We start from the raw sequence: 24110 nt of genomic DNA on the forward strand, positions 1-24110 counted from the left end.
TCCCTGTCATTGGACTATTATGCCTCACAAGTTGAGTGGTCCGGGCCCATTTCATGCGAGGTGGAACTCTGGATCATTCCAAAGAGGGAAGACATGGCAGCAACTAAGGAGTACATCTCTGAGAAACCGTAATTCCTTACCGAATTGGTCACTATAGCGCATGGGAGACTCCAAATTTTTTGACGCGGGTGATATCTTGAGTACTGCTACAAAAGCGTGGCTTTCTCCACGAAGCTGGACGACTTTTCCTTTTCCATCTTAATACTCATGACTTGTGTGTGGTAACAGCACACTCTTTTTATATTCTTCTCTCAAATCAGCTGGCCGGTTTGCGCCAAATATTTTGTTGTTCTAAGAACTACTGCTCCAAAGAAGCTATATCGGACTCCAATCCTCCCCGACATACCCCTATTGCCATCTCTACCTCCAAACAGTGCATTGAAAGTGTTACTGTCCGTACCGCTTTAATTGTCAAGAAAGGATCCTCTCCAAGCTCAACCGAGTCTATCACAAGCACGATGGCTCCTGGTATCATAGCCCCCGTCCCGGGCAATGTCACATCCCCTTTCTACAGCAAGCTGCCCGGTAACTCTAGACATGTCTCTGGTATGTCTAGTAAGTTCGACAATGACAACCACTCTAACAGTGGTATGTCGCGCTCCTTGATGCCCCGGAAGTTCCACTCCGCTGTCAGCGCAAAACTCTCTAGTGTGGTCCAAGGTCTTCGGCACCAGAGCGGCACTGAATTGGGTGTAAATGCGTCTTATACGCTTTTTAATACCAGCCACGCTACCATTTTAGAATGGATCGCCACCGAGCGCATGAGCCATCTGCCTCCCGAAGGAAGCAGCTATGATAAGGTGCTCGCTTGGGCCCAGCTCTTCGTTGAGCGCCTACACTCCTTTGACGAGGCTATTGGCGACTTTGAGGGAAATAGCTGGCTCGCTGCTCAGCTCTCTTACGGATACTGTGCAATGCTCCTCAAGGTATGTGCAGATCTACTAAGTCTCATGGTTCTTGAATACTGATTCCGGTATAGCTTGGCAAAGAAAATGCGCCAGCTCTGATGGCTTCGTTCGGGTTTTTCTACAGCACTTCTTCAGCTCTGGTGAACCTGCTTGAGCGCACTGAGCTCTTCACTGTTTCCCAGACGATCAAGGACCAGCTGGTTGAGGCACTGGCTGACCTTGTTTCTTTGGTCGCCCGTGTTTCCACTCACTTCCACCAGTCCATCTACGCACTTTCTGAGGGCTCAATCTCCATCAACATCTATGACACCTTCACTGATCAGATTGAGTCTTTCCGTGAGCGCTGCGCGAAGATCTCAGACTCCATGTGGAGACACCAGCTCGCGCAGGACAACAAGGACCCCGAGAACGGTAAGAACCTTTGGCATCACTTTAGCATTGGAGGATGAGAACGATACTAATTACTTTCAACTACCCTTTTAGTGGCCGTTGTCAAGTCCGTCCAAACATGGCTGTCCCCGGAGGACCGCATCCTCGCCCGCCTGGCCGAGAACACCTCCCACCTTGCGCACGAGCGGGATGAGATGACCTGCCTCTGGATGAACCCATACCTGACCCACTTCCTCAAGAGTGACAACCACGTTCTCGCCTTTACTGGTGCCCTTGGATCTGGAAAGACTGTCCTCGCCTCCGTTATTGTCGACCGTCTGCAGGACCACATCGGCGGTGTTACATACAAGTCATTGTTTATTCCGATCAATTCCAGAATCCCAGCAGAGACTACCCCCGTCGCCATTGTGAAGACAATTCTATTCCAGCTCTTTGAAAAGCGTATTGGTAACGTCCAGCTACTGCAAATTCTGCACGAGGCCTACGACGCCAGCAAGAAGGCCACCAACGAGACAGAATACGAGAACATTCTCTGGAATGCTCTGGAGAATGCCTTGAGCGCAGCTCTTGCCCGCGCTAAACACCTTGTTATCGTTGTTGATGGCGTTGATGAGGCTTCTTGCGGCGAGGCACCCTTGCTCCAGAAGCTGATTGCTGCCACCTCCAACGGAGTGAATGTCAAGCTGATCACCCTTGGTGCCGAGAAGCCCCAGACTTCTGCCAGCCTGATGCATGTCCCCATTGGCGGTGACCGCATTGCTGATGACATTTCCACCGTCGTCCGAAGCAACTTCACCGCCGCCAAGTTGCCTGGCACCAAGGTCTTCTTGGCTATGGATGAGATGGAGCAGGAGACCCTCGTTGACCAAATTAGCGAGGCCTCTCGCGGTTCCTTCTTATGGGCGAAGCTGTGCACCGAGCGCGCTCGCCTTGGACATACCCCCGATGCCCTCCGCAAGGTCGTCGACACTATTGTCAAGGGCAAGCCCACCATTGCCGATTTTGTTCTCCACAGCATCCAGGCTCCCGAGGTCACCGAAGAGGCCAAGCTTATGTTGCTTTGGCTCGCCACAGCTGACCGTCCTCTGCTGACAAGTGAGCTCACCAGCTTGGCTTCTATCGAGCCGGAGAATCAGGTTGTTACTGATCGCAAGGTCAATATCCGCCAAGTCTTGAAGCCTTTGAACTCCATCATCTTCATGCAGGATGGCCAGGTTTATCTTCGTCACGGTCTGATCAGAACCGCCGTGTTGCATGTCTTCTCCAAGGGCAAACTGATCCCCACGGTCAAGGACCTTCACGCTGACCTTGTCACCCGCCTCTTGGTCTACATCAAGCACACTGTTCCTGAACAACATGAGCCTTCCCTCAACCCCCTTGATGGTCGTGATATCAGCCCTCGTGTGAAAACCCACCCTCTCCTTGACTTTGCCATTCGCTACTGGCCTCGTCACTTGAGACAGACCACGGTCTTCACTACCGGTGGCAATGCTCCCACCGCTAAGGAGTTTGGCGAGGTACTTCCAACCAGCGTTACCCTCTTGCTGCTCCAGAACACGCTCTGGAACAACTTCTCCATGCCGACCCTGCTATCATACCATACCACTGTTACCGACCTGTTCCGCGAGATCTTGGGGATAAATCATCCTGCAACCCTCCAGTCCATGATCTCATTGGCTCTGTTGTACCGTGAGCTCAACCAACCCCAAGAGGCTATCCCTCTTATCTACCAGATTACCACCACCAGTCGCACTTTGCTCGGTACCACCCACACCATCACGATGCAGATGGCTCTCCTGTTCCTTGACCTGACTGTTGATATGGTCACTACTACTAAGTCGGATGTCATGACAAGGCGTGAGGAACTTCTCATCATCATTGTCGAGTGCTATCAGACTCACTACGGCGAGAAGTCCGAGAAAACCATCAACATCATGAAGACTCTGATTGAGCACTACCGCGTGACCAAACAAGAGGAAAAGATCCAGACTTGGACTCTCAAGATCCAGAGTCTTACCACCACCAAGTACGACGGCGATGATATTCGTGATCTCAGTGTTCGTCTGAACGGCCATAAGCAGGACACAGGTGACACAAGTGCTCGCTTCCGCCTGGACGCCGAGTACGACGAGCTCCACGAAAAGTCCGAATCGTTCGAGGGCCAGATCACTATGGCCGAGAGGTACACTGCCCAAGGCCTCCTTGACCTAGCCGAACGCGTGTATGTTGAGCTTTGGCAGCAGGCTAAGACCCAGGAACACAAGCTGCAGTCTATTCTTGCTTACTCGAAGTTCTTGACGGCCCAGAAAAGAGAGCATGAGGTTTCTTCCATCCTATCCAGCGTCTGGGAAGAGCTTAAGAATAGTACTCACACTCTTTCCGAGACGTCGACTTCGCACTTCGAGCAGATTGCCAAAGTGATGATCACCGTTGGTCTCACCGTCACAGCCTTGAATGTCTTCAAGTACTGTGCCTCGTTCTACCAGCGTACCAACCGTACATCATCCTACTCCGAGGTTCAGAAGCACATTGTATCCACCTCGCAACATGTCAAGGAACAAGCCAGCTCTTCGTCGTCGTACTTCTCCGAGACCACCCTAGAGGAGATTGTCTACGAGGCTTCCAGTTCCTCCAAGCTCGACCAAAGCTCGTTCACTGCTACCAGTACTTTGCTGGAGATGTACACCAAGGAGCACCGCTGGAAGGATGCCAGCCGTCTCCTCAAGAAGGTCCTCCATGGTATTTGGCCTTCCCTGTTCGCTCCTTCCATCCAGGATGTTGTTCTCCCACAGGAGCACACTGACAAGGCCGTGGAGCTTGCTGAGCGTTTGAGCCAGTGCTACCACTACCGCCGTCGCTTCGCCCGCGAGGAAGGTATTCGCGGCCGCGTGCATCGCGCGGTCCGTGCCGCCCGGCCAGTGGGTGACAAGCTGAGGGAGACTATCAAGGATCAGCTGATCATCTTCTTCGAGCGGTCTTCCCAGCCCGACAAGGTGATAACCACCTACCAAGAGCTTTTGGACGACTACACCGAGCACTACAGCCCTGAACACCCCACTGTGATCAAGACCCTGTTCACTTTGGCTGAGCTTACTCGTCCTCGCCCCGTGTTCGTGGACTACTACCAACGCATCGTTCGCGCCTTGAACAAGGACTCACCGGTCATCAAGCCCGAGGCATTGGAGCCCATCGTCATCGTTGCAACTGAGCTGTGGGCCCAAACTCGCTACACTGATGCCGTTCCCTACTTCACTCTGCTCTTCACCACTTTCTTGAACCCGTCCAAGCAGAGTCCTAAGTTCCAGGATGCAACGTTTGTGCAGAGTGTCTTCGAACGTTACACTCACTGCTTGCGCAACAATCGCACTGAATTCACCTTCATCCACAAGGTCACCACCGAGTTCTACAACAAGGTCAAAACAGTATTCGGAGCCACTGCCACGATAACCATCCAGACTATCCTGACCCTTGCCAAGGTGAGCCAGGAGAGCAAGACCTACGAGAGTAACGCCATCACTCTCTACGAGGAGCTGCTCAACCTCAAGCCTGCCGGCGTTAACCTTGAAGAGATTGAGGCCACCCTTGACGGTATCTTTGAGGAGCAGATCGCTAGCGCTACCTCCCAGTCTCAGTCCGTTTCTTCCGAGCAGACGAAGCGTGTCACTAAGATCTTGCACAAGCGTATTGAGTCCGCTCGCGAGACATACGGCTGGGCTCACGAGGAGACCCTCACTAGACTTCAGGAGGTAATTTCATTCCACTCCAGCCACAATAACACCCAGATTGTGTCCAAGGAGCTCCACGAGTCAACGAAGCAGATACTGTCCTCTGAGACCTCTTCGGAGCGCCTTGTTGCCGCAGCCACCACCATTGCTGCCGGCTACATCTCTACCAGCCAGGCTCAGAAGGCCGTTGAGCTGTCCCAGGAGCTCTATCGCCAGATCGTCATGAAGGACACCTCCAACTCAAAGGAGCTCCAGATCGATGTCTCATCCAAGGGCCGCCAGAGCCTTGTCTTCTTAGCCCAGCTTGAGCACAGCCTGCGCCAGGGTACCACCAGCGTCACTGAAATTTTCGCCTCTTTGACCACCGAGTATGTCTACTTCGAGGAGTTCCGAAGCCATATCAAGTCCAATAGGAACTCTCTCTACACAGTCTCGGTTTCTGCTACCCGACTCTACAACTTCCTGCTCGCCAACAAGCGCCACGTTGCTGCTAATAGCGTCTTCAACGACTTTGTCACTTATTTCGTCTCCAGCGAAGGAGCACGTATCAAGTTGACTGAGACTGCTCAGGTGACTGTCTTCCTCCAGACCATCATCGGCTACCTCACTCAGCACCAGTCCTCGAACTTCGTCCGCTCGGTCGGTATTGCCTCCAATGCCAAGGTGCTCGAGCTGCTTGAGGCTAAGAACTACGATGGTGCTACTAACCTTGCCCTGGCTTCCTTCCGCTACATTTCAGCTCACGATGTCTACCGCACCCCTGATGTTGTCAAGTTCGTCTTCACCCTGGGTCTGCTGATCTCTGGCCACAGCCTTACGCCCCAGCCGGCAGCGGCTGTCCAGAAGCAGCTGCGTGGCGTGTCCATGATCATCATTCAGGAGGTCATTCGCGTCATCGTTGACCTAAAGATCAACCTGGCCCAGCTCAACTTGGACTACCTCAACACCCTCATCGGCCTCCTCGGTGAGCAGCAAGACTACAAGAACCTCGTCTGGCTGCTCGGCGATCTCTGGAACAGCCGCAACAAGCAAGCGAACTGGACCGCCTCCATCACCCTCGACCTAGCCCGCCGGTATATCCTGGCCCGTTTCCTGGTTGGTGATTCCATTAAGGCCACCCGCCTGGCTGAGGACATCGTGTACAACTGCCGCCGCGTCAACGGCGCTCGCCACACGAGCACCCTCGAGATGTCCACCCTGCTCTCGCAGCTGTACACCGCGATCGCGCAGCGCTACCAGTCCGAAAAGAACGGCCAGCACATGGCCAACAAGTACTACAAGAAGAGTGCCGGTGTGCACGAGAGCCTCCTCCGCGTTTTGGTCGACCCCTCGCTTGCCGAGTTCGAAGGTGCCCTCGACGGCAGCTTCAGCATGGATGGCTCCACCTATGACCTGAACATGCATGAGCAGGGCTCCGACAGCGGATACTCGCTGACTAGCGGCGAGCATGTCCGAGCCCACCTCAACCTGCTCAAGCTCTCCGTTCAGCGACTAGGTGACTGGCCCAAGGAATACAGCGAGTACAAGGCTCTCAATGACAGTCTCTATGTGGAGTTTGGCGATGAGCTGAAGGGTTTCGAGGGTGTTGAGAAGTGGGACCTGAAGACCTTCGGTTCCGGCAAGGCTGCCAGTTCCGATGACATATTGGATCTGAAGGCCTTCACTTGGTCTATTCAGCTCGGCCAGCAGAATGGCGAGATTGAGGAGGAGCTGTAGTATGTTGTCTCCATTATATGTAAATATGCATTCTTGGAGTGTATGCCTGAGGTCATTAATTGGGTGCCTCAGGTAGCTACTTTCTGTAATTAGTCGGGAGCTTTCCCAAGGTTGTCTCCTTTCCAATACAATTCTTTCCCTGCAGTATCAAAGATGTCGCATAACAGATTCATTCAATCATTCACTCAGATTCCCAAAGATATTTTCCGCGTGAACTCGGGTATCTCCATCCGTCTACGGGCTTGGCCAGGTCCTAGGCGACCACACGGCGTGTTCGACCTCCTCACAACTGCAGGAAAAGTACAACCGAAGGCTCTCGACCCAGCTACCTATTACTGTAAATCTACGGTAATCAAAGAAATCACCTCACGTCGCTAATATATCTCAGTCCCCGATGGTGCTTCCATGCGCCCCAACTCAAGGACACAGCAGAATCTCGTCCGCACTGCCAACCCTGGGGTGGTCACGCTATTTACGTATACGCTATTATGGCTGGTTTGTTCCTCTAAGCACTTAAACCCTCCAGGACTCTTTCTCTACTAAGGCTTTACAGGCACCGTTCTCCCTGATGATCTCATCCTTGTCCACGAGTTTCGCGACCATTACTCGCTACAAGCCCGGAAGGAGATGACTGTAGAAGGTATAAGTGATATGCTCTTCCAGTACAAACAAAAATGGGGCAACTGGCTCACAATGGCATATAGAATTGAATGCGAAAATTGAAGCGCTTCTGGCTACGAAGGGGCAGAGATTCACCAGGGATGAATGGCTGCAGCAATACCCTCGGGCGACCGAGTGATCCGTCTGAAAGCTTCCAAGGTTGTGCTCCTTTATTATGAAAGGAGTCACTGACTAACTAGTCTATCCACCTCCTCTCCTCTGTTAGCTGTATACATAATGGGCAATGAATTATAAACTAAAAGAGACTACACTACCTTCTGAGCACCTAAAGCTGTCTTTCGTCAACGCTAACCCTAAGCCTGAAAATACGAACTGTATGATGGCTGTTGGAAGAATCAGTACACTATATATCGATGGATGTATACAGTACCTTATGTGCTAGGTATACCTGGAAGTTGGAGTGATGTGATTGATTCGTCATCGAACTCTCCTTCCAAGGTTCCAACCTCTCTCTTAGCACCAGGTACATACCTAGGTATGTATATCTCCTTTAGAGGGTTTGAGCTTCAATTATATCGTCTGTATAGCGATGTTCCAAAATATCCTTCGTCATGTGCAGGGCCCTGGCCTTAGCATCTCACGTGTCCGAAACCGCCGTTTCTCATATGTATCAAGGCACTCCGATTTTCCAGCAAGCATGTATCAGTTTCAGATACACCGCGACTCAAGGCTCTATGACAGAGCTTATAAACAAGATGACTGGGAATACGAGGATGGAGTAGAAGTCAGTGCGGACGGCTTGGTGCACCCTAATATAACTGCCGATTGTATGCGAATACAAGCTTCATATCATTGGCCTGCTAACGTATCCAGTTTCTAATGGCGCAATATTTATGCCGAATACGCACAACATGCAGGAGGTCACACGGAGGTCGAATGATTATTACTTGGAAGACGTAGAAAGTGGTAAGCCCGCCGCTGAAGCTCATTATTTATGCATACCCAAAGGTGATTTGACGCCCTTGTTGAAAGGTGCAAAACTAATTCTCTATATTATAAGGCACCGTTATCCCAAAATCGTTGATTCTTTACCGTGAGCATACTTCTCGGTTTTCCCTACAACCTGCGCATCCCATGTCACTGGATAGTATGCTCAAGATTTGGAAGTCCCTAAATGTAGGAGAAGAAGAAGCTGACATACAGTAAAGCTCTAAACAAGACTCTGAGTCAGTTTTATCTTGATTTTGGACGCGTTTTCAATCCAGACGCTTGGCTTGATATGAACCCCTACCATGAAGCATTCTCTGATCACGAGGAAGAGTGGATGAACTACTGATATGTATGCTGGATTGTACGTTGTTCATGATTGAATACCTGCTATACTAGAGTATCGAATTAGTCATGTCCGATGCCTACATATGTATACATACAGCATAACCATGGGATGCATGGTAGTTGTAACATATCAAAGACGATAAGACGCTAAGACGGAACGATAAGAAGATTGAGACAGGTCATCTGAACTGAAACATTGCAGGAATTTACCCCTTGGGCTCCTAAAGGAGTTTAAGTCGAGAATATGGTAATACCCGTGGACTGCAGAAAATATTATTAAGGGACTGTTGTATATGGTACCTCGCTCCACCACCAAAATTTGGTGGCGACCGATGTCACCCTCTACCCGGAGTCCGTCCACCGCCGGTTTTGGAACATTTGCCATCTTCTCTCTCTCTCTCTCATTCTTCCCCACCAATCCAATATTCTCAACACTTTGAATATATTCGGTGATTCTTGCTTTGCAGAGTCTGAGTAGCTCCTCCCGCCTACTCTTCTGCCTCAACGGCCCTCGGTCCCGGAACCACTCACCCCAGCGTCACAGCTCATCTCGACTTTGCGATGCTAGGCTTGTCCGGCAAACCAGTGAAATATTGTTGCTAAAGGGGTAGTTCACAATAATCAAACCCGGTCGCATTACCCGTCTATTACTGTCGCCAGCTGCAAAGCTGCGTGATCGAACCGCGAGGTCCGAGAGCTTCGGTTTCTGCGAGCTCCGCGGAACATGCTGCCGCAATGTCAAGGCCCCGTCTGGGCCATTGACGACCTGTCTCGTTGCTTCCAGCGCAAGTGAGTCTACACCAATGGCAATTCCGACCGTTAAAATTTAATGCTGATCATGGGATATTCCAAATAGCATTCTTCAGGTCTTACTTCCCCTCACAGTCTGCGGCGCTTCGCTGCTGCTGATCCTAATTCGCCTCGCTCATCGATATGTCCTCACCCGGCAAGGTGTTGCTTACAAGGTCCTCCCAAACAATGACTCCGAAGATGAGGTCCCCAGTGCGACGCAAGAAAACGACGATACGATGCTATCCCAAGCTGTACAACACGAACAATCCCAAATCGAGGTCAACCGCCCGCGTGGAGAGATCACCGTTGTATTACTCGAAATCACAGCTTTGATTGGACAAATTGCACTATATATTGTCATTTTGTCGACTCATGCCTGGGGCCGACATGGAAGCCTTCCCGCTGTGGCTGGACTTGTATCGTGGGGCTATATCCTTTTCTTGGTGCTGGTCCGGTTCCTCCTATCGACCATGGATCTTTTCTCCGCGCCCAGGCTATGGACCCATACCGCAATCCTATACGGCTTCCAGTGGTTGTTCAACGTCATGGTCTTCCGATCCGCCATTATCCACCCCTTGTCCAAGAATGCCCTGATTATCAGTAGCATTCAGTTCGCCCTCAGTACGGTGCTGCTGCTCATTGCACTCACCACTCGACGAGGCAACAAGCCTGTTCTGGTTGAGCGCGAAGATGGATTGGAGCCTCCGACGCATCCCATGGCCAGTTTGTTGTCTCTCGCAACATTTGCCTGGCTCGACCCATTGGTCCTGAAGGGCTATCGCCAACCCCTGGAGCTTGAGGATGTTTGGAACCTGACCCCGTCCCAGAAGGCTGCGAACGTCCTTACAGACTTCCGCAAGAGACAAATGAAGGGCTCGTTGGCATGGAAATTGCTACGGTTCTTCATGGGAACACTTCTAAAGCAGGGTGCCTGGACGGTTTTCGCCAATTTGTTCGTTTTCATGCCTAGTCTACTGCTCAAGGCTATCCTCGAGTACGTCGAAGATCCTCGGTCGACTACGCCTAATGCGGCTTGGTTGTTCGCCATTCTGCTTTTCTGTTGCGCTGCGGTTCAGGGTGTGGCAGATGGACAAGCCTTATTCATTGGTCGCAAGATGGGTGTGAAAGTCCGTGCCATCATTATTGGTGAAATCTATGCCAAAGCTCTTCGCCGCAAGGCAGGCGCTTCACTGGAGGCTACTAAGAAAGCCGCGGAAGATCCGATCTTGCCCAAGGATAAGAAGAAAAAGCTCTTTTCCTTTGGACGAAAGAAGAAGGCCGCGAATGGAAATGATACCGAGGCTGGCAACAAACCAGATACGCCAGCGGAGGAACCCCTCCAAGCCAATGTTGGCACAATTATCAACTTGATGGCGATCGACTCGTTCAAGGTAAGCGAGGTTGGCGCCTATCTCCACTTCTTGTGGGCTAGTGTGCCAGTGCAGATCATAGTGGCGATCACTCTGCTCTATCACATCATGGGTTTCAGCTCATTTGCTGGCATTGCCCTGATGGCCCTCATGCTGCCTATCAACCTGTTCATCGCCCGTCAGTTCAACAAGGTCCAGAACCAGATCCTGAAGGGTACCGATGCCCGTATTCACGCCACTAACGAAGTCCTCCAAAACATCCGTATCATCAAATACTTTGCCTGGGAGCAGCGATTCCAAGACATCGTTGGCGAAAAGCGCAAGACCGAACTAAAAGCCCTGCGGAGGCGATACATCCTCTGGTCCTCCGCCGCAACTGTCTGGTACGGCACACCTATTCTCATCACGTTCATGTCCTTCTTCCTGTACACTGTGGTCGAGAAAAAACAATTGACCCCTTCGATCGCGTTCCCTGCCTTGTCCATGTTCTCTTTGCTGCGTGTGCCCTTGGACCAGCTCGCGGACATGGTAGCCCACGTTCAGGAATGTAAGGTCTCTCTGGACCGTGTGGACAAGTACCTGAACGAGGAGGAAACGGGCAAATACGATCAACTCCGTGATAGTGCTACCGCAGGAACACCTGCCAAGATTGGTCTTGAAAACGCAACATTATCTTGGAACAGCTCCAATGCTGACCCCAAAGATACCGGATCCAACAATGGCGACCTGGATGCTTTCCGTTTGATCAACGTCGACGTCGAATTCCTTGTTGGCAAGCTTAACATCATTGTTGGTCCCACTGGGTCTGGAAAGACGTCCCTGCTCATGGCTTTGCTTGGAGAAATGAAACTCCTCGAGGGTCGTGTTCATCTCCCTGGTGGCATGTCCAACAGGGCAGACCTCCCAGTGGATCCTGAAACTGGTCTGGTTGACAGCATTGCTTACTGTGCCCAGGAAGCGTGGTTGGTCAACGACACCGTAAAGGAAAATATCATCTTCGCCTCTCCCTATGATGAGCGTCGCTATCGCGCAGTGCTAAAGGCATGTGCTCTGGAACGTGACCTTGCTATCCTTGATGCTGGTGACCAAACTCTTGTTGGTGAGAAGGGCATCAGTTTGTCTGGTGGCCAGAAGCAGCGAATCTCTCTTGCCCGCGCTGTCTACAGCAGTGGCCGCCACTTGCTGCTAGATGACTGTCTCTCTGCTGTTGACTCTCACACCGCTAAACACATCTTCCGCCAGGCTCTTACTGGACCTCTGATGCTGAACCGCACATGCATTTTGGTAACACATAATGTTGCTTTGACTGTTCCCCAATCCGATCACGTTGTGGTACTCGAGAACGGCAGAATTGCCGCCCAGGGTCGCCCCAACGATGTTGCCGCTACTGGTGCATTGGGCGATGAGTTCCTCAAGTCTCGACCTGATTCACGGCCCGGCTCCCGTGGAGTCTCCCGTGCACCATCGGACCATGAATCAGAGGATGAAGATTTGAACGGCTCTCCGAATGGAAAGCCAGAAGACAAGGCCAAGCTCTCTGAATCCAAGGCTACTGGTAGTATCAAGTGGTCGACTGTCAGCATGTACCTCCGTGCCATGGGCCCATGGTACTATTGGATCGGTGCTGTTCTTGTGTTCTGCTTGCAACAATTGGGTTCTGTTTCTACCAACCTCTGGATTAGACAGTGGGCAAACTCTTACCACACCTCCAAGGTTGGGGCCGAAGATGCCGGGCAGTACGCCGCAGTGGCCCACCTCAAGGCCCCCACTTTCAATGTTGGAAGTGTTGGGCGCGTGAGCAGCTGGAGTCTGCCTCAGCTTGGCTCAAGCTCTACCAGCGAGCCGGATGGTCAGGTGAACGTGGCTTATTACCTGGGCGTCTATGCGCTCCTAGGATTCCTCTATATCGCAATCTCTCTGTCTAGGGAAGCTGTTCTGTTCTGGGGTTCGCTCCATGCATCATGGAAGATTCATGATCGCCTTCTCAATGCGGTCATGCACGCCAAGTTCCGATTCTTCGACTCCACGCCTCTTGGACAGCTGATGAACCGGTTTTCCAAGGATGTTGAGTCTGTCGATCAGGAGGTTGCTCCTGTCGCTATCGGCATGCTCCACAGTCTGGCATCTGTGGTTATGATTGTCATTCTGATCTCGTGGATCACGCCAGGATTCTTAATTGCTGGTGTGTTTATCACTCTGGTGTACACTGCCCTCGGTGCCGTCTATTTGAACTCTTCCCGAGACCTCAAGCGTCTGGAATCTGTGCAGCGCAGTCCGCTGTACCAGCAGTTCGGTGAGACCCTGAATGGTATCGTCACCATTCGTGCTTATGGTGATGGCCCTCGCTTCATGGTCGACAACCACCGCCGCATCAATGCCTACAACCGGCCACACATCTACCTCTGGGCTAGCAACCGCTGGCTCGCCCTTCGTGTTGACTGGACCGGTGCTCTGGTATCGTTCTTCTCGGCTACCTTTGTGTTGTTGAACGTTGGAACGATCGATGCAGGTGCCGCTGGTCTTTCACTGACGTACGCCGTTACATTCACAGAGAACGTCCTCTGGCTTGTGCGTCTGTACTCCGAGGTCCAGCAAAACATGAACTCGGTTGAGCGTGTAAGAGAATATCTTGACGTCGACCAGGAAGCAGCCTCTGTTATCGAAGAATCACGACCTGCGCCTGATTGGCCCAGCCAAGGTGCAGTTGAGTTCAAGAAGTACAGTACCCGGTACCGACCCGATCTGGACCCGGTTCTCAAGGAGGTCTCTTTCTCTGTAAAGGCCGGCGAAAAGGTCGGCATTGTGGGTCGTACAGGCGCTGGCAAGAGTTCTCTCGCGCTAGCTCTCTTCCGCGGTCTCGAGGCCGAGAAGGGTCAGATCATCATTGATGGCGTTGACATCGGGTCAATCGGACTGCGGGACCTGCGCGAGGCAATCACCATTGTCCCCCAGGATCCGACTCTGTTCACAGGAACGCTCCGCAGCAACCTCGATCCATTCGGTCTGTTCAGCGACGATCAGATCTTCACAGCTCTCCGTCGCGTACACCTAATCGGATCCAGCACCTCAGGCACCGCAACCCCCACAACCTCAAGCACCGTCACCGCGACTGAAAACAACGCCAACGTCAACGGCAACGCCAATGGTGTGAGCAGCAGCGCAGTGACAGTAGTCGACAATAAAAACGTCTTCCACAACCTCGACAGCCAAGTCTCGGAGTCCGGCTCCAACCTCTCCCAAGGCCAGCGCCAGCTCCTCTGCCTCGCCCGCGCCCTGCTCAAGAACCCCCGGGTCTTGATGATGGATGAAGCAACCGCATCCATCGACTACGCCACCGACGCCAAGATCCAAGAGACCCTCCGCGAACTGGGCAATAGCACAATCATCACGATCGCGCACCGTCTGCAGACCATCATCGACTACGACAAGGTTCTTGTTCTCGACCACGGCCGCGTCATCGAGTACGACCACCCCTGGACCCTCATTAACAAAGAAGACGGCCTCTTCCGCAGCATGTGCGATAACAGCGGGAACATGGATGTTCTCCTGGATGGAGCTCAGCGCGCCTGGACCCAGAAGCGTCTCGTCGATGACTCTTAAACGGCGCTGTTCTTTTCTTTATTTCTCCTATCTTATAGAATCTCCCGCGTACATATCCATTGTTACCTACTTTGTCTATTACCTTTTATTGGTTTCTCCCCCGCTCATTCCTCGGGGCGGGGATGCAAAAAAGAGAGAGCGAGAGAGACTTCAATGTAATCATCATTTTCTGGCCTAGAGGCTTTATCAATATCATCTATTTCAATGCTATCACTGTTCTGCTCATGGCTTATTCCCGACTCTACTGACTTGCATCCCTGTGGCTTCGATTGCTTTGGTATCTTCTTATCTGCTACATTTAACATGCGCCTGCTATCTGTAATCTTACGTCTATTCCATCATTGGCACATTTCTGGATCCAGGTTTCTGATAGAGAATGGGAATGCTTGCGATATTACTTGAGATCGCGTAGATTTCTTGCAAATATACCATTAGCTTGATGCGCTATGTGCTGTCTGCTAGGTAGGCTAGTGGTGCTTCCTTTTAGTGTGGCAGTCAGTGAAGACCAAATAAGCTTACAGTAGCCCTTCGGCACTGGAGAACACTCTCATCGATCACACGTATGCAAAGATATTCCCAGAGAGCAGAATGGAATATCTTCAATTCCGGCGCTCCTTCTTCAACTTCCAAACATGTAACGCGAAGCGCCTAGCATTTCATTCCGCCGTAAATGCGATCTTCGATATGTTCTCCACCCAATTGACATTCTCATTGTTTGTCGCGAGTCGGGGCGGGGTGATTCTCGGGCGATGCTCGGATCACGCATTCGGAGGATTGGCCGAGTCATTCAGGATATACACCCGGGCGATGATCCCGGAGCTCGTATCCCCCCATCGTTCTCGATGTCCACCAAATCGAAGAAATATTGGGGATGGGGTTGATTCGATGAAACGGGGCTGGAGTCCCACAGTAATAAAACAAGCCCCCGACCGAGTGGAGAAAGGGAGCTCCTCAAGGAATGTTCGATGGGAAATTGCAAAGCCCTCGTAGATCCCTGGCTTCTCTTCGTAGAGAAGCGCATAAAAAATTGAGACAAATTTCTCAATATGAAAATTAATCCAACAGCCACATGGCCCATTCTCACTTCTTAGCGCGCATCCCCCGCAGCACGGTAAAGAAACACACGATCGCAGCCGAGACAACAAAGAATCCAAACGGCGGCCAGTAAATCGGGTAAATGTCGGATCCTAACATGACCACGACCGACTCTTCCAGACGGGACTGCGACTGGGACTGGCTCAGCTCGGTGTCTTGGTGTGTGTAGCTATCCGGTTGTGGGATTGCCGGGGCATCCGTGCCGATCGCTGCATGCGGATCCGGAAGTGAAATTCGTAGCTCCGTCTCCGTGTTATGTTCCTTTGATTCCGGCTCTGGTTTTGAAGGTGACCCGATGGACGAGGGTACGAAGCCTGCTTCGCGCATGGCTGTCTCCTTCAACATGGCTGCGACCTCATCTTGATCGGGGATGGTTTCCGGGAAGTAGTAACGCTTACTGTGCGGGTTGGATGACGCAAGGGATTTGGATGCGATTGGGTTTTCCGAGGGCGTAGGAAGGGCGAGGATTTGAGTCGATTGCATTAATATCAAGAGCAGAGCCAATTTGCGGGCCATCTTTTGATATGCCGTGATACGGCGATATGGTGATAACAGACCCGTTGACGGTGGGGATTTGATAAGATCGACACGGTTTTTTCAAAGAGGATATGATATATATAGAATAACAAGAGAGAAGAGAAGGGAAAAGGAAAAGAAAAGAAAAGAAAAGATAAAAGATACCACCTGGGCAGGAACCAAGAAAGAGGAAGTGCACGTGGAGTTTCGGAAACGGAGTAAAGACAGACACTTTACGATTTCTTAGTACGGAGTACGGGGTATATGATTATTTAGCGTTATTTTAGCGTGTTTAGCACTATAGAAGTCCCTTATCTTTCTCTTGGTCTATTCAGCCTGATATAGCCAGGGTGATTGGCCAATGGATAATAATCTGATGCACCCGTGGACTTCCCAAAATTCTGCAACTTTTACCGACCCACCGAGACTTCCTAATCGCCTCCAATCATCCACAATATAAAGTGCACGGAGTTAGTTACCTCCTGGCTAACCTAAGCGCCAGTGGAAAGCAGCTTTCCATTGCCAAGATAACGAAACACGCCAAGCCTGGGCAGGATCCCCGTGCACGATGGCCAAGACCAACCACTCCAGGGCTGGCTATATGTTGTAGTAACCTGCAGGCAGCCTGCAACATACAGCTAATGATGACTAGGGCAGGCCTGGCAGGCCTGGCAGCCTGATGCCGTATGTTGCTTTGTGTCTCACTGCTGACTTGAATTCGTTTATCCTGGGCGCACACCTATACGCGCACTCCCAAGCCAAGCTACATGAGTTAGCTGACATGCAACAATCATGTAGCTGACCACGAACAGAACAGTTATAATCTCTTATCGGCTGGCTTGCTGATGACCTGCACATTGTCTGCTAAGAGTATAAGTGGATGGCTGGATAGTATTTGATTTGGGTATATAGTTGGAGTATGTATAATGTTGTTCCTTGTGTTGGGGTAGACATCTCTGCTAACCTGCTAATGGAGACGTGGAGATAGATCTTCAAATATGTCCAAAATTCAGGCGCGTCTCTTCGCACTGATAACTCCAAGATATTGTGGGTAAGGGTCATCTTGGAGATGGATGAGGATGGTTGCAGTTGACCATAGAAGATATAAATGATTGATGTAGGCAAGTCCCATCCACAAGACAAAGCAAATATATCATCCATGGATAGATAACGAGATAAAATGAAATCCACCCTATTAAGAAGGTACCATAATATACTGTTAACACCCATATCAGATCTGTTCACTTCTCTAACATCGCACCAGCCTTTGCGGGCATTAAAGCCCCAGGCGGAGGAGGGTTCTTATTCCTGAACTCATCGCAAATCTGTTCCATCGTCACAAATTCAACACCCTCGTGCTTTTTGAAGTGTTCAATAAGCCTATTAAACGTCAGTGATACTCCGCACAACGCCATCACTACCTGGGTAGAGCGTACCTTTCATGCATCAGCAGCACATGAGGTCTTCCCGAAACATCCGGGTGGATAGTAATCGGGAAGATAAACTCATCATACTCACGATAGAAATAGTCAAAATGGTCGCGCCAGATATCCTCCACGTCCCGCGGGTTGACAAACCCATGACTGTTAGGCGCGTTCTTAATGAACATCATCGGTGGTAGATCATCAATATACCAGTTAGACGGAATTTCAACAAGTCCTGTTTGGGATCCATGCTGAAGGGGCTTCATCCAAGTCTCAGCCTTTTGCTTGTAATCAATCTTAGTCCAGCTATCGCCTGTGCGGAGGTAGTAAGCCTGGCAGTCCTCATGGCTCATGCTGTGGTCGTATTCTATGCCATAGTCGAGGAGGAGTTGGGCTCCTTCTTTGCTAGTTTCCCACCTATTTTAATTTGATTAGCACAATTGATCAATTCCAAATCTAAGAAAGTCGTACCAGGGTGCCACGCTTCCTCGGGGAGGCTTTCCAGTGAATTCAGTCAACATTCGATATGTTTTGTCGAGGACATCACGCTGCTGCTCTATAGACATGTCTGTCGGGTTCTCGTGGGAATACCCGTGTAGGCCGATCTCGTGGCCCGCATCGCGGACTGCGGCCATGTCTTCCGGGAAGGTCTCGAGAGAGTGGCCGGGAATGAACCATGTTGACTTGATGTCATATTTCTTAAACAACTTCAATAATCGTTGGGTCCCAATTGTCCCTGCCCAGTATCCTATATGATCGTTAGAGAACAAAAACCCAGAGAAAGAACACTGAATCCTACCCCTGCTGATATCGTTTGTGGAATCCTCCCCACCATACGAGCCCAGCCAACCGGCTACAGCGTCAACATCCACGCCATAAGTAATGAGAACTCGCTTTGGTGCCATTGCTGAATGATCAATAAGTGCTGAGTGCTCAAACTTGGGAAATCGCCAGGGGAGGTTTGGCTTTTAAACCGAGTGAATGCGGGGAAGATAAGCCCCTCATCCTCATCCGTCGGGGTCGCACATCTCCCCAGACACATCCAACCTCATTTACTGATTCGCTCACCTATGTGTTTTACCATTTCTTGTCAACTGATAACATTGCGGTTATCTCTGCCCATGTGTGGACTCCATCCACAACGCCGAAATGTCTCCAACAGAATTGGGGTCCGCTGTGTTGGGGTAGGCAGTCATTGTCTCCAGGCAGGAAGTGAGACCCAGTTAAATGAACTCCAAGCTATATACCGTTGGAGAATGCCGATGGAGTCGAAAAAAAAGTACACCAGGAGGGATTCCTCATAAAGCGTGACTTCCCCCAGGAAGATACTATCCAGGACATATCCGAGGGGGGGTCAAACAGTGACTATGTCGGTACTTTTCACAAGTATTTCGGAGTGAGTATTTCAACATTCGGTTATTGCAACATATAATGACAGTTATCTTAGGAGCAACCCAGTCAAACCGGGCGATGCAGAGGCCCTCCTGAAACCGCTCGGTCTAACCATCGACCCAGCCGAGGCCCAAGATTTCCAGCACCCTTCTCGCAGCAGTCCACGACTGCGCCGAAGGTATAGCCGCATTGCCAGACTATCAGCCAGTCCCCGACCAGACCAAGTACCCACGGGAGAATGTGCGCCGACCAAGTGAAAAAGAACAGGCTTTTGGTCAAGCCTGGGCACACCGATTTCTCATCCGGGGTAATTCCCAAGGCGGGGTGCTGGCAGGTAAATCTGTCAGTTTGAAAGATGTCATTGCGGTTGCGGGCGTGCCGCAGCTCCTCGGAAGCGATATCATTCCTTCCTGGACACCGACTACGGACGCGACGATTGTAACCCGGTTGCTCGAGGCGGGCGCTGACATTCACGGGACTTCGACGTGTGAAAATATGTGCAACTCTACTTCTTCATATACCAGTGCTCAGGGTACGGTGGAGAATCCAACTGCGACGGGTTACTCGGCGGGCGGCAGTACCTCTGGCGGTGCAGCGCTGGTCGCTGCTGGTATAGTGGACATTACGATTGGAGGTGACCAGGGCGGTAGTATACGCGTTCCTGCTTCATTTTGCGGATGTAAGATTTCATTCTCCCTTGACGATGTGCGTATGTGCTGTGAACTGACTTGCTTCTAGGCGTCGGCCTCAAACCCACCCATGGGCGCGTTCCCTTCACTGGGATTTCTAGCGGCGACGCCATGACTGACCACGCTGGGCCGCTAGCCCGAACGACACTTGAGGCTGCAACATGTCTGGATATTATCAGCGGATATGATGGCATCGATGATCGCGCTCTCGGTAGCTCGAAGCCAGGCTCTACCAGGTTCGCGGCAGCTCTTCAGCAGGACCAGAACCTACTTGACGGGTTCAAGGTCGGCATTGTTGTTGAAGGATTCGATCACAGCGCCGTAGAGCCATGTGTCAAAGGCGCAGTCATGACTGCTGTCCAGAAATTTAAAGAGCTGGGCGCAACAATCGAGGAAGTATCTCTTCCCGAGCATCTACACGGGCCGGCGATCTGGACTATTCAGCAGCGAATTGCCGGTGCACAGACTCTCCTTGGCCAGAACACTGGCCGAAGAGGGCTTTACATGACTGAGATGGAACATGCCCGACTACCATGGACTGATGATGGCTTCCAGAGAGCGTTCCCGTCTACAAAGAACGTCATAATCAACGGTCTCTATCTAATGCAGCAATTCCCTGGTCTCTACGGCAAGACTGCCAATATCGGACGACTCGTTAGTGACAAGTATGAAGCACTGTTTGAGAAGTATGATATCCTGGTAATGCCTACAACGCCGGTCGTTGCCCCTCGACATGGAAAGCGAGAACTCCCGCTGGATTCGCTTAGGCCTAGCATGGGTCTTACAATCAATACTGCCGTGTTCAATGTGACGGGTCATCCTGCACTATCCATACCTGTCGGGTTTGCTCCAGCAAAGGAAGATAACCAGGTCATGCTGCCAGTTGGGATGCAGATTGTTGGTGGATTATGGCAGGAAGAGAAGATCCTGAGGGCTGGTCATGCCTGGGAGACTCATTTCGACTGGAAAACCATGCATTACTCTACAGATAAGAACTGACTTTGGCCAGAATGGGCCAAATTTGACAATGCTTAGTTATTTTCAACGCTGAAGTAAAATATATACCCCTCTATTAATGTGGCATCAACCTTCCCTACACGTAGGTATGGACATGGCCATATAGTGCTTTTATATAGGGGGCTATGCCTAGGTAGCGCCTTCCCTCGAAATCCCTGGGTCCCCCGGGAAAGTGCAGTAAATGGAAGGTGCAGGAATTACCGAGGTAGGATGACGAGGTAATAAGCGGTACTATTGCGGGTGCTTGGCTTACCATTTCCACCTGCGCCACTACCACAACATCAGGGAATTTGGTTAGGAGACCATTTAAAAAGGATAAAGCAGCCATAAACCGGAAGGATCATATATCAAAGGTCTGAATGTGAAGCCAGTTCAATACGTGAACCATCTCCCGATCTCCAAATGTCCCCACCTTTATCGCTTATCGCGGGCCGAAAGTCCCGAGTTGGGGGAGTTGGGGTCGGATCTCCCACCTCAACATCCACTGGCCTTTTCCTTCTCCAAACCAGTTCTCCATATCCCCCATGTTTCAATGTCCCCATCACCCCAGCCGCACCGGGGTGCCCGTGGAGCAAGGGCACGTATCTGCATACACTGCGGTCGGAGTTTCCGACGGACAGAGCATTTGGAGCGGCACATTCGCACCCGTAAGCCAATTTCCGGGGAGATCCCCGCTAATGCTAACTCGGTAAACTAGACACCAAGGAGAAGCCGTTTATTTGCTTCTGTGGGGCGGCCTTTACTAGAAGAGATCTGTTAAAGCGTCACACGCGCATCTCACATCAAGATGGACTGACCTCGCCGACGCCGCCCGAGCCAACGATCAAGCCGGATTTCCCGCCAACGCATCATCATGCATCCATCCCGCAATATGATACACCAACTAGGTCCGTACCCGTCGAATCCCTTACAGGATCATCGGCTGTGCACCAATGGGCTGGCGCACAGAACACGCATTATTTAGAACCGAATCACAACGCCGGCATGCTTCCTGCTGCTACTGCAGGGGGCCCGAACCCAGCCATTGATCCCCATACGGGTATGGTGCATGATCCGGATATGCTTCAGGCTGCCCAGCTGCTTCTTCCTGGCGATTACCGACCTACAGGTACGTTTGTATTTTATAGTTGCTTGCCTGTTATTATCGGAAACCTACCTAGGTATTGATCTGACACAAAAATAGGACAACGACAACCGATGCCTTGCCCGAAGATCTGAATCATTTCCAGGAATTCACACATTTCTTGGATTCAATTGGCTTGCCGGGGAATGGGTTCCTAGCGAAGGCGAAAAATCTCAGACACAAGATGTCAGCCTGGAAGATGTGAAAGAGACAGGTCGACAGACCCAAGAGCACTATGAGCGGTCACGACGAAGTGGAGAAGGTTCTCGGGGAGACTCACCATTCAGATCCTGGCTTCCATCTGTCCCGAGGGGCGACCAAAGCCTTGGAACCCTGTCTGATTCTGGTATGCAACACTTATATTGCTATAATTCTATAGGTCACTGACAATATTCCAGAACCACCCCAAAATGCGAAGAGGTCGTCCCGATTCAATGTCACCGAGGACCAGCGCTTTCGTCTTGCGGCATCTCTCGAAGAATTTCGCAATGTCATTCCGGATTTCGTCTTGCCGTCGCGCCACACACTGACTCGGTACCTTACTTCCTATTTTGAAGGGTTCCAGCCACATCTTCCGTTTATGCACATCCCGACTTTTCATATCAACGAACGTGCCCCTGAGGTGGTTCTTGCTATCATGACAATCGGAGCCCAGTATAGATTTGAGCACCGCAATGCGGAAAGAATATTCCACGTTTCCAAGGCTGTTCTATTTGAACGGATGTCCAGAGAGCCCCGTTTCCCGGCTAGGCCAACCTACAATTCAGGCTCTCAAGTACCACTGGGAATATCTCCCTATTCCAATTTTGGTGATCAGTCCCTCACGCAACCACAGGTAACAGCGGAAAGAACTGCTGCTTGGAGGCAGATCGAAATCACTCGCTGTCTGCTTATTCTGATGGGCTACGCCACGTGGGAAAACGCCAGACTGGTACAAGAAGCATTCCATCTCCAGGGCTTGTTGGTTCGACATCTCCGCGAGGCTGGCTTGACAGAGGATACGGCGCGTTCTGACCCACGCACACCCCTTGACTGGTACGAATGGGCGGACCAAGAATCCGCGCGGCGCACAAAGTTGATTGCGTTCTGCTTTATCCATGTTCACAGTATCGCATACAATGCTTATCCATCTTTGCGCAGCAATGAGATACACCTGCGTCTTCCATGTTCTACCAGGGAGTGGACCGCTAGCACAGCTGCGGAATGGGAAGTAGCCCAGCGAGAACGAGGTCCCCAGCAGTTGTTCTTCCAAGACGCGTTGACCCTCCTCCTGCAAAAGTCCCGATCAGCCAAACCACTGAGACCCCATCCCGGCTCCATTGGGAAACTATATCCTCTTGCACGGACTCCTGCAACGAATCCATCTCGTGAGCGAGCTATCCTTGCCGAATGGAAACCACTCCACAACCCTCCCAACAGAGGAACTGAATAAACTAGAGTAAGTCCACCACCCAAAAACCTTCCCCGGATCCAATTCCAACTCATTCAAACCATAGACGAGCTCTCCGTTCCTGGACCTCCGTGTGGCAACAAGCTCCGGAATCCAGTCTAGATCCACACAACGCAAACGGACCAATCCCATTCACCTCCAGTGCATTCCTGGGACTCGCTTACGTCCGCCTATCTCTAAATCTCGGACCTCATCGCCGCCTCGAGACCCGCGACCCGACAATAATAGCCACTGCGCTCCGGCGCTCTCCACGCCCAGAACGCAGCTACCGTCTCATCCCGGCACTTATATACGCTGCCCATGCCCTCAGCATCCCCGTGCGTCTGGGCATAGACCACATTGCCCGCAGTCAAGCCTTCTTCTGGAGCGTGCGGCACTCGCTCGCTAGTATTGAATGTGCAGTTTTGCTAAGCAAATGGCTGTTCACCATTGCTGAGGCGGGTCCGGATCAGTCCTTGAGTGGTATGTCTATATTCATGTCTGTTGCGTGGCTTATTGGCTAATAATTCGGATGTAGAGAATGAAACCCGCATTCTACGGTGGACTCGCTGTATTATCGAAGAGGCGTATTCATCTATTGATACGGATGATGGCGAGGCGCCGCCAGATCTTGAACCGGCTTCTTTGGGATTGGCTGTCCTCAAGCTGTGGGCGAGGTTATTTGGGACAAATACTCAGTGGCCCTTTATTAATATTCTTGGACAGAGCTTGCAAGAGTATATTACTATGATTTGATGTCGATATTATGTCTGGCGTTTGTATATATTGGAATTTTTGCACGATAATGTTTTCACGATCGTGGTGGATGACTTTAACTTCTCTACCTACCTACTGTTGAATATGGCTCATCGCCGTCTTTTGTCCTTTTCTATTTCCCTTTCTGGCAA

General features: G+C 51.2%; 7 protein-coding genes across 7 annotated transcripts; 5 read left to right on the top strand and 2 right to left on the bottom strand.

Annotated features, from left to right (window-relative positions):
- Window positions 1-518: 518 nt before the first annotated feature.
- Window positions 519-6799, top strand: N7519_006833 (NACHT domain protein; the record flags this gene model as incomplete). Its single annotated transcript, XM_057293609.1, has 3 exons — window positions 519-986; window positions 1040-1379; window positions 1452-6799. The coding sequence occupies 3 exons, from the start codon at window positions 519-521 to the stop codon at window positions 6797-6799; spliced, it is 6156 nt and encodes a 2051-aa protein (XP_057148420.1).
- A 1210-nt stretch (window positions 6800-8009) lies between these two features.
- Window positions 8010-8756, top strand: N7519_006834 (uncharacterized protein; the record flags this gene model as incomplete). The annotated part of the gene is made up of 4 exons (XM_057293610.1): window positions 8010-8247; window positions 8294-8452; window positions 8481-8567; window positions 8629-8756. 4 exons carry the CDS (start codon window positions 8010-8012, stop codon window positions 8754-8756), a joined length of 612 nt encoding a protein of 203 aa, XP_057148421.1.
- Window positions 8757-9479: 723 nt separating this feature from the next.
- On the top strand, window positions 9480-14517 carry N7519_006835 (uncharacterized protein; the record flags this gene model as incomplete). Its single annotated transcript, XM_057293611.1, has 2 exons — window positions 9480-9544; window positions 9612-14517. The coding sequence occupies 2 exons, from the start codon at window positions 9480-9482 to the stop codon at window positions 14515-14517; spliced, it is 4971 nt and encodes a 1656-aa protein (XP_057148422.1).
- Window positions 14518-15597: 1080 nt separating this feature from the next.
- N7519_006836 (uncharacterized protein) lies at window positions 15598-16128 on the bottom strand (the record flags this gene model as incomplete). Its single annotated transcript, XM_057293612.1, has 1 exon — window positions 15598-16128. One exon carries the CDS (start codon window positions 16126-16128, stop codon window positions 15598-15600), a length of 531 nt encoding a protein of 176 aa, XP_057148423.1.
- A 1241-nt stretch (window positions 16129-17369) lies between these two features.
- Window positions 17370-18457, bottom strand: N7519_006837 (polysaccharide deacetylase family protein; the record flags this gene model as incomplete). Its single annotated transcript, XM_057293613.1, has 4 exons — window positions 17370-17508; window positions 17565-17969; window positions 18024-18300; window positions 18352-18457. The coding sequence occupies 4 exons, from the start codon at window positions 18455-18457 to the stop codon at window positions 17370-17372; spliced, it is 927 nt and encodes a 308-aa protein (XP_057148424.1).
- A 462-nt stretch (window positions 18458-18919) lies between these two features.
- Window positions 18920-20632, top strand: N7519_006838 (putative amidase; the record flags this gene model as incomplete). The annotated part of the gene is made up of 4 exons (XM_057293614.1): window positions 18920-18948; window positions 19000-19103; window positions 19153-19623; window positions 19683-20632. The coding sequence occupies 4 exons, from the start codon at window positions 18920-18922 to the stop codon at window positions 20630-20632; spliced, it is 1554 nt and encodes a 517-aa protein (XP_057148425.1).
- A 550-nt stretch (window positions 20633-21182) lies between these two features.
- Window positions 21183-23958, top strand: N7519_006839 (C2H2-type zinc finger protein; the record flags this gene model as incomplete). The annotated part of the gene is made up of 7 exons (XM_057293615.1): window positions 21183-21297; window positions 21348-21766; window positions 21834-22119; window positions 22172-23140; window positions 23193-23211; window positions 23270-23685; window positions 23741-23958. 7 exons carry the CDS (start codon window positions 21183-21185, stop codon window positions 23956-23958), a joined length of 2442 nt encoding a protein of 813 aa, XP_057148426.1.
- Between the last annotated feature and the right edge of the window lie 152 nt (window positions 23959-24110).

The sequence above is a fragment of the Penicillium mononematosum genome, assembly GCF_028829835.1.
Source record: "Penicillium mononematosum strain IBT 11891 chromosome Unknown utg000003l:1.0-8172316.0:1.0-8177699.0, whole genome shotgun sequence".
Taxonomy (NCBI): domain Eukaryota; kingdom Fungi; phylum Ascomycota; class Eurotiomycetes; order Eurotiales; family Aspergillaceae; genus Penicillium; species Penicillium mononematosum.